The sequence below is a fragment of the Vicia villosa genome, linkage group LG1 (assembly GCF_029867415.1).
Source record: "Vicia villosa cultivar HV-30 ecotype Madison, WI linkage group LG1, Vvil1.0, whole genome shotgun sequence".
NCBI classification, from domain to species: Eukaryota; Viridiplantae; Streptophyta; class Magnoliopsida; order Fabales; family Fabaceae; genus Vicia; species Vicia villosa.
This window is the reverse complement of record NC_081180.1, coordinates 143,485,999-143,502,938: the sequence shown is the minus strand read 5'-3', so window position 1 is coordinate 143,502,938 and position 16,940 is coordinate 143,485,999. Positions and strand designations below refer to the sequence as shown.

Sequence of the window (16,940 nt, the reverse complement as noted above, 5' to 3'; positions counted from 1 at the left end):
AAACCTACTCGTGACAAAGAGAAACAGAAGAATGAACTTGCCAAACGGATAGTCAAAGATGCTCAAGTCATGGCATGGATTATAGGCTCCGTTGATCCAACAATTATTCTCAATCTTCGACCATTTAACACTGCAGCAAAGATGTGGGCCTATCTAAAGAAAGTATACATCCAAACTAACGCAGCTCGTAAATTCCAGCTAGAACACGACATTGCCATTTATCAACAGGATAGTCTATAAATTTATCAATTTAATTATCATTTTATCAATCTTTGGGCTGAATACACTGGCATTGTCTATGAAGATTTGTCAACTAGCAATCTAAATGCACTGCGAAAAGTTCATGAAACCACTCAAAGAGATCAATTTCTTATAAAACTGGGATCTAATTTTGAAGATATTTGGTCCAATCTCATGAATAGAGCCATTGTCCCCATTTTTGATACATGCTTTAATGAGTTTCTTCGTGAAGAACAAGCCTCCTAACTCAAACAACAATGGAACAACATAAATCGTCTTATATTCCAGTTGCATATGTTGTACATGGCAAGCCTAGAGGACGAGATATGAGTGATGTCCAATGTTTCTGCTACAAAGGACTTGGACATTTTGCTTCACACACTCCTAACAAGTTCTATAACTATTGAAAAAAAAGAAGGCCACATCATTAAGGAATGCCCTATAAGACCTCCAAAGAAAACTGTACCCTCTTTTACTACATCTGTTGGTTCCTCTTCTACAACTGGTTGTATGGATCAGATTGATTCCACCAATGTCCAGAACATGACTCCTTAAATGGTTTAACAAATGATAATTTCAGATTTTTCTGCTTTAGGAATTTCAGATAAACCTTCTCTTTCCTGTTCTCATTGGTATTTTGACTTTGGGGCCTCCAATCATATAACCAACAATGTTGATACTCTTACAAACGTTACAAAATATTCTAGTGATCTTCAAATTCACACAACTGATGAGAATAATTTACCTATCACATAAATTGGTGATAGTTCCTCCTCTTTAACCAATGTTTATATTTCCCCTAGTCTCACTAGTAATCTTATTTCTGTCGGACAATTAGTTGATAATAATTGCCGAGTTGAATTCTCAAAATCTGGTTGTCTTGTGCATGATCAACACTCAGGGAAACTGATTGCGAAGGGGCCTAGAGTTGAACATCTTTTTTCTCTTTATTTATCTTTGTCTCCACGCTCTTTATTACATTTTGTTTCTTGCAATTCAGCTACTGTTGATTTTCAAATATGGCATAAGCGTCTTGGTCACCCAAATTCATATGTACTTCATGACTTATTGAAATCTGGTATTTTTGGTAATAAAAATTCTCCTTCTTAGTAATAAAGATAATAAAATATATAAAATAATATTTTAAAAATAACTATTAAAATCAAATTTTTATTTTAAAAGTTTTTTATAAAAAGATTTTAAATTAAAATATTATACACTATAAAAATCATTAAAAAAAATAAAACAAACTGACCTATAGTAATTAATGACATCCACAATATTATTTTTTTGGGCTAAGGAAAAGGAATAATTCATGTTATCCAACAAAGAAGGATAAATTGTTATGAAAAATAAATACAGTTGAATCACTTGAACTTTTAATGAGTAAATAATCATGTGGAATTTCAAGACATAGCCATAACTTTCTTTTCCATTAGTTTTAGAAAATTTCTTTATCCACCTCCCTATGGGGCTCACCCCCAGCGAAAACACCTAAATACCCCTGCTTCGGAAATGCATTTCCGAAATAATTTTTTTAAATTTTTTTTTTCAGAATTCGGAAATGCACTTCCGAAAACATCAAATGGGGGGTGTGTTCGGAGATGCATTTCCGAAAACACCCATTTTTAGAGATTTCGGAAGTATACTTCCGAAAAATACTTACCCAGAGCAACAAGCATTCCTTTTCCTCTTCGCTAGCAGTAAGCAGATCCAGAAAGGTTGGCCAGCATTTCTCTGCACTTTCTACCTAATTATTAGCTCTTGCACCACTCAAGACAATAGATTCTATATGAAATCTGAAAAAAAAACTCCATCACAAGTTGCATAATAATCACTACAGATTAGAACTATATCTAAAGGGATTAGCTAGAAAACAAAATGTAAAACTAAGATTGTATATTGTTAATCCATCAAATACTCCCAACAACAACAACATCATCATTGTACATTAAACATGTTAGAGGAGAACAACAACAAAAATCAAAGAAGTATAACAAAAGGGCTTTCGGGAGTTATGTTTTTTTCAACCATGGAAGTTGTTCTGGGTATACATTTTTCGGAAGTATATTTCCGAAATTTCCAAAAATGGGGGTTTTCGGAAATTCAACTCCGAAAACACTCCAATTTCATGTTTTCGAAAGTGCATTTCTGAATTCTGGAAAAATTTTGAAAAAAAATTACTTCGGAAATGCATTTCCGAAGTAGGGGTATTTTTGGTTTTTCACCAGGGGTGACCAAGAAAGTAGGGAGGTCTATAAAGTAGGGAGCCTCTTCCTCCTCTCTTTTGATCACTTCATTGCTGCATGAAATAAGAACTTAATGATAATGGTAATGCTCTTGCCTGATCAATGAGAAAATTCTGCACTGGGGTGTCTTAGTTAAGATGCAAAACGGAAGAATGTTTGATATCTATCCGTATTAATTAGGATGTTTGTAGTCTTTCCTTGAATACAAAGTCTGTCATGTAAACCTAATGTGGTAACTAATGTGCCAATTTAGTCACTGTATGAACGAAGAACATAAGTCTGTCATTTAAGACTAGAGACACAAAAATCTAATCCAAGTAAATATAATTCCAGGAATAGTAAGGAAAAACATTAAAATACAAAACTTCATATAACACTCAACTGTGTGCATTACATTGGTATTTTAAAAATAAAAGAGTAATTTGTAAATGAAGCAAATCTAAAAACCAAAAAATCTAACAATTTAAAGTTAAAATTCAATAGAAGTAAATACACTCATCTTCTGCGAAGAGTTTCCTCTTTTTTGATGATGGCCTTGATAAAACCTCTGAGACAACGACATCAGCCTCCACTTTATTACAATATCTCAAATTGATCTCCTTAAGACCTGTGCAGTTTTCAATCACACTTATCAGTCCCTTTTTCGTGACATAATTACAATGTGTCAATAATAGTTTCAAAAGTCCATGACAACTATTTGAGATCTCATAGAGTATTTTATCATCAACTCTTGTATATGACAAGTTTAACACCTCCAGCTGAGGAACCACAAAGTTCATTTTAAGTAGCCTCACTTCATGACATTCTGTCAAGTTTAAATTTCTAACCTTACCACATCTACTTAAAACATGACCAATACCTTTTTGAAATATGTTGTTGTTGTGAAGAACTGAGACAACTTCCCTTCTCTGATGCCATAGTTGAATGCCAGTGGTTGTGAAGATTTTGTACAAGTTTTCTTATTCTCTTTTCGTATTATATAGACGTCAACTAAAATAGGATATATTTTAGGGATTTATATACACCAATAGAAGGTAGTGCATTGACACTGTCATCCAATAGAAAATCATAAATGTGCCATGTCATTAAGTTTGTTTTAAATAAAAAAATGATTTAATTGAATACATGGGTGGTGATTGGTTGACCGTGTAAAAATATTTTACACTGTCAGTGCATCACCCCTTTTCTCATAGAAAAAACTAACAAATATTTAAATTCTGAATTTTTTTCTATTTAGTGGACCGCTGCTGGTGAATTTATATTTATATAATAAAATAATATATATTATTATTTATGTTTAGTTTTATTATTTTTATTTTATTTTATAAAAAAATATATTATTAAACTCTATTTTATAACAATAAATTAAAATTAAAAAAAATTAATATTTGCCCGCGACCTCTAAAATGCCAGGATCGACTTGGTTGAAGTACTCCTTATATTTCATTTTATTGTATCATTCTCTATTAAAATAAAAATATGTAATTATTTGATAGTATACAGAGTAAATCACATCCTCATATCTTTCTGCATTTTAAATTTTCTATCTTTTTTTCTGAATTATATTATATTAAATTGAATTATTTTAAATTAATCATTAAAATAATAATAATAGTGAAAATCCATTTTAATCTTTCACAAATAGATTTGTTCATGAGAAAAATAAAGTTTCTATTAAATTCTAATATTTTTATATATACAAGAAATAACAAGGAAAAAGGAAGAAGCCAATAAAATTTATTGACACATTAAGTATCCAATGAGCTAAAACGTAATTCTGAATGGCATAAGCATTCACCCTTTATTTCAATATCCCTTTTCAGACAATAACTTTTCAATAGATCAATTAAATATTAATGTTAATAATAATGATTCCCAAAAGGCCAAATGAGTTGTAAACAAAACCTCCCTGACTAATTCAGTGGTCGAATTTACGTGCAGTCATGATATAAAAGTTCTTGCAATGACCATTTTACTGTTGTGCTGTGTGCATTAGGTTCGCATTATAAGTGATTCTAATGACTTAAGCTGTTTCCCTTAAATAGTATTTATTTTAATGCAAAAACATAAACTTTTATCTGTTTTTTATTATTCTAATGACTTAATTTTTTTCCTTAAATAGATGAAAACAACAAGAGAAGCAGCAAACTTATACGTCAGGTAGAAGCTAAATATCAGGAGGCAAAGCCTCAAATTTCATATTTAAATTAGAGTTTTTTTTAAGGTAAAATCATTTTACTAGATAATATCCAATCATATTGATTTAAACATCAATGGCAATTTGAATATATACTCCAGTGCTTAGCTGAGTTCAAATACTTGGAAGGTAAATTTCACCGCGTAAACTATGCTCTTTTTCCAGTGCAGATTACAGTCTGCATCTATTTTATGTATATGAGTTTGAGCAAAATGGTTTGTTGCTTAATAAAGACAAGACTGTAAAGAGTAGAAGCAGAGTGCATGGGGACCATTTACATATGTAAAGATAGCAGCAAACATTCATTCTGTGCTGTCACTGTGAGCATATATATCATCATTTGAGGTGTAAGAAATTAAGAACTGGAAACCATGCATGTTGATGAATGTCACCCTTACGTGTCCCTCCTTCACCCTTCTCCCATCTCTATAAATAACCACGCTGCAGGTTCTCTCCTTCATCAATCTCATTAGTAATCAGTTAATGATCACTATCACAATGGCCAAACACTTTCTATTTTCCTTGTGCTTGCTGCTCTTCACGAGTGCGTGCTTAGCACATCACTCTGAGATAGATAGGTTCAACCAATGCCAGCTTGACAGTATCAATGCATTGGAACCTGATCACCGTGTTGAGTCAGAAGCTGGTCTCACTGAAACATGGAACCCCAATCACCCTGAACTACAATGTGCTGGGGTATCTCTTATCCGACGCACCATTGATCCTAATGGCCTCCACTTGCCTTCTTATTCACCTTCTCCACAGTTGATTTTCATCATCCAAGGTTATTATGTGATCAAATATTCATTATTTGCTAAATATTCTATGCATTCAATGACTTTTTTGGCAACTGATTAGTGTTTTTTCTTTTATATAGGGAAGGGAGTACTTGGGCTTGCTGTTCCTGGTTGTCCCGAAACTTACGAAGAACCACGCTCACAATCTAGACAGAAACAACAACAACGGGACAGCCACCAGAAGATTCGACGCTTCTCTAAAGGTGATGTCATTGCCATTCCACCTGGAATTCCATACTGGACCTATAACCACGGTGATGAACCTCTTGTTGCCATTAGTCTTCTCGACATTTCCAACACTCTAAACCAGCTCGATTCAACCCCCAGAGTACGAAACTGTTACATTATCCAAATTTTGATAGTGTCTTACCGTTGCAGAGAATTATAAACTTTTGTAATGTAAATATGTGTTTGCAGGTATTCTATCTTGGCGGAAACCCAGAGGCAGAGTTCCCCGAAACACAGGAACAAGAACAACCAAGACGCGTAGTACCTTTTGGACGTAGAGGTGGACAGAACCAAAAACAGGAGGAGTCCGAGGAACAAAACGAAGGTAATAGTGTGTTGAGTGGCTTCGGTGCAGAGTTTTTAGCACAATCACTCAACACCAATGAGCATACAGCCAAGAGACTTCGATCTCCACGGGACAAAAGGGGTCAAATCGTAAAAGTAGAGGACGGTCTTGACATTATCAGTCCTGAGTTACAAGAAGAAGAACAGCAACAAAGTCACAGTCAAAGAGAGGAGGAAGAGGCTCATGGCAAACGTAGTGAAAAAGAAGAGGAGGACGAAGAGGATGAACCTCTCATCCATGAGATTATTAAAAAGTGGAAGAAAGAAACAGAAGAAAAGAAACGGGAATCACACGGACAAGGAGAAGAAAAAGAACAAGCAGAGGAAGAAGAAAAGGAGGAAGAGGAAGAAGTACATAGGGAACACAGCAAAGGAAGTAAGAATGGTTTGGAAGAAACTATTTGCACTGCAAAGATCCGTGAAAACATCGCTCGCCCTTCACGTGCTGATCTCTACAACCCGCGTGCTGGTCGCATTAGCACTGTTAACAGTTTAACCCTCCCAATCCTCCGCAATTTACGCCTCAGTGCAGAATATGTTCTTCTCTACAGGGTATGTATAGTACTAATTATTTAACCAATGTGTATATTTCCATAATATGATTAATGTGTATATTCCTATGCAGAATGGTATATATGCTCCACACTGGAACATCAACGCCAACAGCCTCTTGTACGTGATAAGAGGACAGGGAAGAGTTAGAATAGTGAACAGTCAAGGAAATGCAGTGTTTGACGATAAGGTGAGAAAGGGACAATTGGTGGTGGTGCCACAAAACTTTGTGGTGGCTGAACAAGCAGGAAATGAAGAAGCTTTTGAGTATGTAGTGTTCAAGACAAATGATAGAGCTGCTGTTAGCCATGTAAAACAGGTCTTTAGGGCCACTGCTGCTGAGGTTCTTGCAAATGCTTTCGGACTTCGAAAGAGTGAAGTTACTCAAATTAAGTATAATGGAAATCGTGGCTCGTTGGTTCAGCCTCAATCTCAATAAACTCATGCAATGCAATGTAGAGGTGGCCATCTTATGTAACAAAATAATAATGAAATAAATTTTGGAAATCGTGGCTCGTTGGTTCAGCCTCAATCTCAATAAACTCATGCAATGCAATGTAGAGGTGGCCATCTTATGTAACAAAATAATAATGATTCACAGCTAGGCCCTGCGGCTTCAAAACAAAATCTCCACTGGTTCCATCAGTGGTCGAATTTCTTTGAAGTCATGATAGAGAAACTTTGCATTACATGAAGTACTTATTTATACAATTCATCCATCTACTTCAATGAGAATTCGGATATTTATCAATCAAAAGTAACCACCACACCAATTTATTAAACAGTTAAGTGTTTGCTTAAAAGCATTTATGTGGTAAAGTATCGAAACAATTAAGTGCTGCTCCAATAACAAGTTTTGTGATCAGTTATTTTATTACAAATATTTCTGCAACTACTTTCATTGTAATGCTAGGAACAAGACTAGACCAGAACATACCCTTCCATCACTGTAACAGCTTTCCCGCGCAAAAACACTCTTTGTTTCTGCTCATCAAAATGAAGATCGAGAATTCCTCCTCTAGCTGATGCCTGCACAAATGTAAACCACATATTAGTACAACAATGACATAGATAATCCTAATGAAGATCAACAAACAGATAGTAACTAATAGTGATACCTGATAAGCCCTTAAATCAAACTTTCCCAGCTTCTTGCTCCAATAGGGTACCAAGCCACAGTGTGCACTTCCAGTAACAGGATCCTGAAAGCAAATATGAGTTATTAACAACACTCTCAGATTTTGAATTGTGTTAAAAAAACTCGAAATCTGAACCTTACTTTACTTAGATTTTCTGTGTTTATCACTTCATTCATTGCATAGTTAAGGAGATATTATCAATTCAACTAAAGGAACATTATAATCATAGTTTTTAGTCACTTACCTCATTGATTCCACATTTTGGACTGAAATATCGACTGTAGAAGTCAAATCCTGACTCTGGAGGAGCAATCCCAGTAAGAATTATTCCCATTCCAGGACATTTAACAATCACATCAAGTTTTGGCTGTACTTCTGTCACATTTTTTCCAGATGCGACAACAACCTACGAGAAGTAATAAGATTAATAAGGTTGAATGAGCATAAATTGAACGAACTAATATCAATAAATACGGAAGAGAGAAGATATAGGATTTACAATTAAATTATCTCCATTTTGTGTCTTCTTTATATCAATGATTGAAGCACCATTCAATGCCGAAGAAATGAGTGAAGTGTCATCGGAGTTGGATTCTGTGGTAGGATCTGCAGGAAAATCCAGTTCAATATAAAATCCAACCGGAGCTTCACCATTCTGCGAGTTCGGTGTACCGGTAGCGTCGGTCGAAGGGATCTTTTTGACGGTTAAAATTCCAGATAGTGTCTCAAATTCAATAACATTGTTGTCGACCAAACCAGATGAAAAAAGTGTGTGTGAAGCTGCTAATGTGGCATGACCACAAAGTTCAACCTGGATTATAATAGGATCCAAATGATATTAATAATAGTAATAAGCCATGTTTAAGAGAATTGAAAGTTTATAATTAAAAGCTAGATCCTAACCTCAGTAGTAGGAGTGAACCATCTGAGACCAAAACGAGGAACAGAAGTACCATGAATTGGAGTCAAGAAACATGTCTCAGAAATATTGAATTCAGCAGCTAATGATTGCAACCATTCGTCGTCTCTGTCTTGTTCTAATAAACACACCGCTGCTGGGTTTCCTTTGAAAGCTGAATCTGTGAAAGCATCCACCTGTGTATCTCATCACTCAGGTTCATATGCACCACAACAACTATTTTTCATAACAAAAAAACATTCAATAGTCGAACAAATGAACACGCATACCACGTAGTACTTCACAGGTTTCTTTGCCATTGATGATATTACTGGTTGTAGAACTGGTCAAAGCCCTTGTTAGGTGAGTTTAGACTATGGACCAGGTTCTCACAATTTGTAAAGCGAGAGTATTGATTCCACAGAAACAAGATAAAACAAATGTATTGTTCAATAGTTGTTACGGTTTTATATCATTGGTCAATGGCTCTTAAAGTTTTAAATCATTTCCCATGAGACAATTTGATCTTACATCAGAAGTATCGTCGTGGTACTTCGATGCTAAAGTAAGTACGAGAGCAGGGAGAGCAAATACAGAAAAGGTGAGATAGAATGTGTTGAATAAACTTCAATATTATGTTAAATGAGTTTTTATTAATAAGTTAGTGAAAAAACAAAGAGTCTCTTGTAGTTGGAAGGTCAAGAGATAGTGGCATATTAAGAGTATTTATTTGCTTTAATTTCTTATTATAGCAGAAGTCTTTTAGGTCAATATAAAGACTTGTTTATATTTTCATTTTCAACAAGAAAGTAAAAAGTGCAGTTTTAAAGCAAGTCTTCCACCAGTGGAAGTATACTGTTAAAAATGTCCAAAATTGTTACAACTGCAAAATAGAATTAGCAGTCAGTTTTTACAAATTGGTATCAGAGCTAATGGCGAATACGATGAGTCAAATGCCGCTACCACGATTAACGAAGGCGAATTACGAAAACTAGAGTATCCAAATGAAAGCTCTTCTTGGATCTCTAGATTCGTGGGAGGCAATCGAAACTGGTTTAACAGAACCAGATAATACCGGAGGGTATACAGCAGCTCAAACCAAGGCGTTGAAAGAGACGCGTTCGAAGGATAAGACGGCACTGTACATCTTGTTCCGAGTTGTTGATGAATTAGGCTTTGAAAAGATTGCAGGTGCAACGACTTCGAAACAAGCATGGGACACGTTAGAAAAAGTATACAAAGGAGCTGACCGAGTCAAGCAAGTTCGTCTTCAAACTCTTCGAGAGAACTGGAGAGAATGAAGATGAAGGAGTCGGAAAATGTATCAGAATACATCACGCGTTTGCAAACAGTGGTGAATAAACTCAATCGAAATGGAGAAACGATGATTGATGCTCGTATTGTCGAAAAGATTCTCAGATCTTTAACTGATAACTTTAAGAATGTTGTGTGCGCGATAGAAGAGCCGAAGGACCTTGCAACGCTCACAGTCGAAGAGCTAGCTGGTTCTCTCGAGGCACACGAACAACGTAAGATCAAAAAGAAGGAGGAGACAAACGACGAAGCAGTTCAGACCAAGGAGTCCACCAAAGACGAAAAGGTGCTTTTTTCTCAAAACTTTCGAGGAAGAGGACGTGGCCGTGGAGGTTGTGACAGTGGTCGAAGTGGTCAAGGCAGCAACTTTGAGAGAGGACAGTCGAGCCAGCAAAATTGGCGTGGCAAAGGACGTGGTCAAAGAGGTGGTCGATCGAACTACTCCAACATCGAATGTTACAAATGTAACAAACATGGTCATTATGCAAAGGATTGCAACTCCTACAAATGCTATAACTGTGATAAAATGGGACATCTTGCAAAAGATTGTCGAGTCGAAAAGAAGGTAGAAGAAACAACCAATCTAGCTTTGGAAGCTGAAGCGAATGAAGGCTTTCTGCTGATGACTAAAAAAGAAGTAGACGCGAATAATGATAATATGTGGTATCTTGACTCAGGGGCAAGTAACCATATGTGTGGTCACAAACAGCTATTTAAAGAAATGCAAAAGATTGAAGATGGTCATGTGTCTTTCGGAGATGCATCGAAAGTGAAGGTCGAAGGCAAAGGTACAATTTGTTACTTGCAGAAGGATGACTTGACTGGGTCAATCCAAGATGTGTACTATGTACCAGATCTCAAGACAAATATTTTTAGTTTGGGGCAACTCACAAAAAAGGGTTATTCGATATTCATGAAAGATCAGATATTACACTTGAAGGACAAGCTAGGGCATCTGGTTGCTCAAGTCGAAAAGGGGAAAAATCGAATGTACAAACTGAACTTGAGAAGCGTTCGAGGAAAATGTTTGCAAGCCATTGTTGAAGACAAAGCGTCGCTGTGGCATCTACGTTTTGGTCATCTACATCATGCTAGTCTGAGAAGGTTAGCAAAGAACATGGTGCACGGGCTACCAGACATGGACTATGAAGGAAAATTTTGTGAAGAATGTGTGCTTAGCAAACAAACAAGAACCTCACTTCAAAAGAAGGCAGAATATCAAGCTAAACATATTCTCGAACTGATTCATACCGACATATGTGGACCAATCACTCCGGAATCTTTCAGTGGCAAAAGGTATTTCATTTCCTTTATCGACGATTTCTCACGAAAGACCTGGGTTTATTTCTTGAAAGAAAAATCTGAAGCATTTGAGGTGTTCAAAAAGTTCAAAGTAATGGTGGAGAAGGCAACTGATAGACACATCAAAGCCATTCGATCTGACAGAGGTGGTGAGTATACTTCGACAGCCTTTATGAAGTATTGTGAAGAGCAGGGCATAAGGAGATTTCTAACTGCACCATATTCACCTCAACAAAATGGTGTGTCTGAAAGGAAGAATCGAACAATTCTCGACATGGTTCGATCAATGCTTAAGAACAAGAACATGTCGAAGGAATTTTGGGCAGAAGTTGTACAATGTGCCATTTATGTTCAGAATCGATGTCCACATTCAAAGTTAGAAGATCAAACACCACAAGAAGCATGGAGCGGACAGAAGCCAACAGTTTCTCATTTCAAAGTATTTGGTAGTGTGGCTTATGCACACGTACCGGATCAAGGAAGAACAAAGCTTGAAGACAAAAGTCATAAATACATATTCATTTGATATGATGAGAAGACAAAAGGGTACAGGCTGTTTGATCCCATAAGCAAGAAGGTGATAGTGAGTAGAGATGTTCGAGTAAACGAAATGAGCAAGTGGGACTGGAATAATTCGACAGAAGTTATCGTCGAAGTTGGAGAAACATCAGTCGCTGTAACAATAAGCAATTCAACAGAACTTGAAGATTCTGACAATGAAGATGAACCTCTAGAACCCAAAATGCGAAGTCTTCAAGATTTGTATGATATGACAGAAGAAGTACACCTTGTATGTCTTTTGGCAGATACTAAAAACATTAACCTCGAAGAGGCGATGCGAGACAAAAAATGGAAAACTGCTGTGAACGAAGAGATCAAGGCCATTGAACGCAACAACACATGTGAACTAGCAAAATTATCAAAAGGAAGTCAACCCATCGGTGTGAAGTGGGTGTTCAAGAAAAAGATGAACGCTCAAGGCGAAATAGAACGGTATAAAGCGCGGCTTGTTGCGAAGAGATATAAACAGAAAGCTGGAATTGATTATGACGAAGTATTTGCTCCTGTTGCAAGAATGGAGACAATTCGATTACTTATCTCACAAGCTGCTCAATTCAAATGGCCGATATTTCAAATGGATGTCAAGACAACATTTCTAAATGGTGTGCTCGAAGAAGAAGTTTACATCGAACAACCACCCGGATACATGAAAGTTGGAAAAGAAGAAAAAATGCTAAAGTTGAAAAAGGCGCTTTATGGGTTGAAGCAAGCACCGTGAGCATGGAATACACGCATCGACACATACTTCAAAGAGAACAGTTTCAAGCAATGTCCTTAAGAACATACTCTGTATGTAAAGAAGAATGGAGGTAACTTGTTACTCGTTGCTCTCTATGTCGATGATCTAATTTTCTTGAGTAACAACAGTCAGATGATAGAAGAATTCAAGGGCACAATGACACGTGAATTCGAGATGACAGATTTAGGTTTGATGAGATTCTTTCTTGGTCTGGAGGTTCGACAAGAAGAAACAGGAATTTTCATTTCGCAAGAGAAATATGCAAAAGAAATCTTGAAAAAATATAAGATGGAAAACTATAATCCGATTTCGACGCCAATGGAACCAGGTGCAAAGTTGTCGAAATTTGATGGAGGAGAACGCATTGAAGCAAGCAAATATCGAAGTTTGGTAGGAAGTCTTCGATATCTCACATGTACAAGGCCAGATCTTTCGCTTAGTGTCGGAATTGTAAGTCGTGTCATGGAGGAACCAGTCTATACACATTGGAAGGCATTGAAAAGAATCCTTCGATACATCCAAGGAACTGTGTCACTTGGAATGTTTTATTCAAGAGCAGAAGATTACAAGTTGATTGGTTATTCCGACAGCGATTGGTGCGGAGATGTAGACGATCGAAAAAGCACCTCAGGATATGTGTTCTTTATGGGAAATACCTCTTTTACATGGATTTCAAAGAAACAGCCGATTGTAACACTCTCGACATGTGAAGCTGAATACATAACAGCATCTTGGTGCGTTTGTCATGCAATATGGCTTAGAAGATTGTTAAGCAAAATGGAGCTAAAGCAGGTAGGTGCAACAATAATTCTAGTGGATAACAAGTCAGCAATTGAGTTAGCAAAGAATTCAGTGAATCATGAAAGAAGCAAACACATCGACGTTCGCTTCCACTTCATTCGAGAACATGTAAAGGAAGGAAGTGTCGAATTGAGGCATGTAGAAAGCAAGGATCAAGCAGCAGATATTTTCACAAAACCATTATCGAAAGAAATTGATAGGCATGATGGATGGTAGAAACATTTAAGTTTACAGAGGAGTTTTGTTGAATAAACTTTAATGTTATGTTAAATGAGTTTTTATTAATAAGGTCTCTTGTAGTTGGAAGGTCAAGAGACAGTGGCATATTAAGAGTATTTATTTGCTTTAATTTCTTAGTATAGCAGAAGTCTTTTAAGTCTATATAAATACTTGTTTGTATTTTCATTTTCAACAAGAAAGTAAAAAGTGCAGTTTTAAAGCAAGTCTTCCACCAGTGGAAGTATAGTGTTAAAAGTGTCCAAAATTGTTACAACTGCTGAATAGAAGTAGCAGTCAGTTTTTTACAGAATGAAGCAAGTACAGAAAAGGTGAGATAGAATGAATACTGAATAGCTGACCCTCTAGTGAAAGAGGGTATTTATAGCCCCAGCGATGGGCCAAGATTTCCTAATTGGGCCAAATCCATTGGAGGCCCACGTGTTTTAAACGTATGTTCTAATAGTTAAGTAAGTACTTTATTTTATTAATCACTTTGTTTAATATTGTGGTTGTACAAATTATTGTTCTTGTTTGTCCTTCTTTTCTTGGTTTTAGATGCTCAAATAAGCAAAAGGTGATTAAGTTCAAAGCGTGTTCAACTCAAAAATGTGGTGGTGATTATATGAATATTGACGAGATGCGCATGAAAGGTACATTGTTAATTGCTTTGTAGAATGTTAGCATGTTTATGAACTTTGTGCTTTATGCAAAAATCATATCATGTATCATTGTGCAAATTTTGTTCATATTTGAATCAATTAGGACAAAACCACAAAAAGTGATTAGCTTCCATTGTTCACTGAATGTAGAGATTTTCTGGTAATGGTTGTTAACTCGTTTGATTCATGTTTAATCTTGTATGCTTGTAGAAATTATGGAAACTTAGAAATGATCAAGAAATATTTTTTGTATTATGAGAATAACCACAATTTCAAAAGAGTTTCATTTTACCTTGATAGTGTGTGCATCATTTGTAACCCTTTTGAGCCTTGCAAAAAAATTTGAATGAATTAATCCAAAGTCAACAAATTGTTAAGTAGACCGCTTAGTAATTTTGTTCTTGATCAAAGAAAGTCAATATTAATTCATTCTAAATTTTCTTGTTTGTAAACACTTAACCCATTTATAAATTAACCTTGTAGAAGAGCATGTTCTTGTTTAAATAGACATAAATGTTGAAAGTTGGGGAGCGCGTTTCATTTGAGAAAAGAAAAAATCTGGTGGTATAGTGAGTTCTTTGAAAAGAAAGAAAATAAGACTTGAGAACAAAAAGGAAGGGATGCACTATGAGAAAGAAAACAAAGGATGGAAAATTTTGTCCTCTTTCTAGAGTCAAAATCAATCAGCCATTATTTGTTTCCAATTAAGTGATTTTAGCAGTCACTGTCCTGATACCACCAGTCTACCAAATATCCACCATCAGATTCAAAAGTCATCAATAGTACAGGTTCATCATCAGAATCTCCTCTTTCTATATTTGCTTATTGTGACTTCCTTTCCTTGTTTGACCAACAGTCAGAAGCAAAGTGGTCAAACTTATTACAGTTGTAACACTGAACCTTTCTCTTGTCTCTTGTGATGTTTCTTCTCATCAGAGTTGGAGGCTTCTAACTTCTAAGAACCACCATCTATCTTCTTGGCCTCTGGCCAATACTACTTCTGATTCTTCTTATCTGAAGACGCTTTCAGAGCTTGCTCTATCTCTCTTTCAGAGTTTCTCTCAGTCAGACGCAACTTTTGTGCCTCTAAAATACGTGCAACACTTCAATTCTCATAGAGCTGGGATTTTTAGAATGTTCAATTGCTACAACAAAGTAATCAAACTAAGGAGTTAGTGATCTCAATACCTTCTCAACATTAACTTGTTCAGAGAGCGTTTCTTCGCAAGCCTTCGTCTCATTGGTGATCATAATCACTCTGGAGATGTAATATGGTACCTTCTCATTGTTTTTCATGTTGAGATTCTCATACTACTTACATAGACTATGAAGCTTCACCTTCTTCACTGATGCATCATTGCTGTAACACCGTACTAGTGTGCCACGCAACATTCTTCGTCATTGAATCGGCGATCTTCTCAAACTTATTTGTATCCACACACTCATGGATATAGAACAACGCCTCATGATCCTTCTTCCTCGTTTCTCTTTGCGCGTTTCTTTGCACTTCAGATATATTTGCTGCAACCGGCGTGTAATCATCAATGGCGAGATCAAGAACATCTTGAGCGCCAAACAACACATGCACCTGAATCATCCACTAATTTTAGTTTTGTCCATCATATACTAAAAGCTTTGTGTTCAAGCTACCGTTTCCTTCATTCATCTTTGCTCTTGTGCAAATTCACTCAAATATCCCCCACGCTCGTGTTTCCCAAGAATTAATAAATGTGATTCTGTTTCAATTTTGATATTCAATTCACTATGAATTGAATGTGTAGGAATCAATCACACATGCCTCTCATACACTCGTATTCCCTGTGAATCTAACCAGAGCTTTAAATACTAATTGTTAGTGCACGAGATTGAAGATGAAGATGAAGAAGAGAGAGAATTGTAATTAAGTTTCTCTTTCAAACTGAAAGCGGTAGCAAAGTGAATTCTATTCCAAACTAAAATTTGAGTTAAGTATTTATACCACCGTAAACAACTATACAAAACTCAAATTAAATTGAAATGAAAATGTTGAAATGTTAAATTTAAGATTACACTTCAACATAGTAGAGACAACATTAACTTGATAGTTATAACACTCAAGTTCAATATGCATCCAAACTCTCAACGTGAATCCATCTACAAAGTAGGTAAGGATGGTGTATTGAATGTCAACCCCATAGCATTGAGTCTCCAATGAGCTAAAACCTAATTCTTAATGGCATAAGCAGTTAAACTAAACTTTCACCCTACATTATTTCAATATCCCTTTTCAAACAATAACTTTTCAATAGATCAATTAAATAATAATGTTAAGAATAATGATTCACAAAAGGCCAGATGGGTTCTAAACAAAACCTCCCTAACTACTTCAGTGGTCGAATGTACATGCAGTCATGATATAGAAGGTTTGCATTATATGATTGACTCAAATCGCTTTTTAGTTTCTTGCAATGACCGTGCATCACCATTAGGAAAGGGTTCCTTGCATTATAAGTAATTTGAATGACTTAGTTGTTTCCAATTTTCTAATGCAAACACATAAACTTTTATCTGTTTTCTATTATTCTAATGACATAATTTTTTCCTTAAAGAGATGAAAACAACAAGAGAAGCAGCTAACGATATCATGAGGCAAAGCCTCAAATTTCATATTTTAAGTTAGTTTTTATAAAGGTAAAAATCAGTTTCCTAGATAATATCCAA

The 16,940-nt window shown here is 35.8% G+C and overlaps 2 protein-coding genes and 1 long non-coding RNA gene across 3 annotated transcripts; 1 reads left to right on the top strand and 2 right to left on the bottom strand.

Annotated features, from left to right (window-relative positions):
* Nucleotides 1–410: 410 nt before the first annotated feature.
* Nucleotides 411–3,469, bottom strand: LOC131618662 (uncharacterized). Its single transcript, XR_009288910.1, has 3 exons — nt 3,349–3,469; nt 1,907–3,096; nt 411–1,315 (listed from the first exon to the last, which is right to left on the bottom strand). It is a non-coding gene; the product is annotated as an uncharacterized LOC131618662 (long non-coding RNA).
* A 1,671-nt stretch (nt 3,470–5,140) lies between these two features.
* LOC131644380 (legumin J-like) lies at nt 5,141–7,133 on the top strand. Its single transcript, XM_058914865.1, has 4 exons — nt 5,141–5,470; nt 5,564–5,811; nt 5,901–6,608; nt 6,682–7,133. The coding sequence occupies exons 1-4, from the start codon at nt 5,170–5,172 to the stop codon at nt 7,045–7,047; spliced, it is 1,623 nt and encodes a 540-aa protein (XP_058770848.1). The 5' UTR covers nt 5,141–5,169; the 3' UTR covers nt 7,048–7,133.
* A 196-nt stretch (nt 7,134–7,329) lies between these two features.
* Nucleotides 7,330–9,100, bottom strand: LOC131644381 (uncharacterized). Its single transcript, XM_058914866.1, has 6 exons — nt 8,936–9,100; nt 8,651–8,842; nt 8,247–8,558; nt 7,992–8,153; nt 7,727–7,810; nt 7,330–7,637 (listed from the first exon to the last, which is right to left on the bottom strand). The coding sequence occupies exons 1-6, from the start codon at nt 8,963–8,965 to the stop codon at nt 7,530–7,532; spliced, it is 888 nt and encodes a 295-aa protein (XP_058770849.1). The 5' UTR covers nt 8,966–9,100; the 3' UTR covers nt 7,330–7,529.
* Nucleotides 9,101–16,940: the final 7,840 nt, after the last annotated feature.

What these genes read in the sequence shown, in the direction of transcription:
- LOC131644380 (XM_058914865.1), top strand. Translation starts at nt 5,170, where the DNA reads ATGATCACTATCACAATGGCCAAACACTTTCTATTTTCCTTGTGCTTG. An exon ending in GTTGATTTTCATCATCCAAG is followed by an intron (nt 5,471 to 5,563) that starts GTTATTATGTGA and finishes TCTTTTATATAG; the next exon opens with GGAAGGGAGTACTTGGGCTT. An exon ending in AGCTCGATTCAACCCCCAGA is followed by an intron (nt 5,812 to 5,900) that starts GTACGAAACTGT and finishes ATGTGTTTGCAG; the next exon opens with GTATTCTATCTTGGCGGAAA.
- LOC131644381 (XM_058914866.1), bottom strand. Translation starts at nt 8,965, where the DNA reads ATGGCAAAGAAACCTGTGAAGTACTACGTG. An exon ending in AAAATGGAGATAATTTAATT is followed by an intron (nt 8,154 to 8,246) that starts GTAAATCCTATA and finishes TACTTCTCGTAG; the next exon opens with GTTGTTGTCGCATCTGGAAA. An exon ending in CAAAATGTGGAATCAATGAG is followed by an intron (nt 7,811 to 7,991) that starts GTAAGTGACTAA and finishes ATTTGCTTTCAG; the next exon opens with GATCCTGTTACTGGAAGTGC.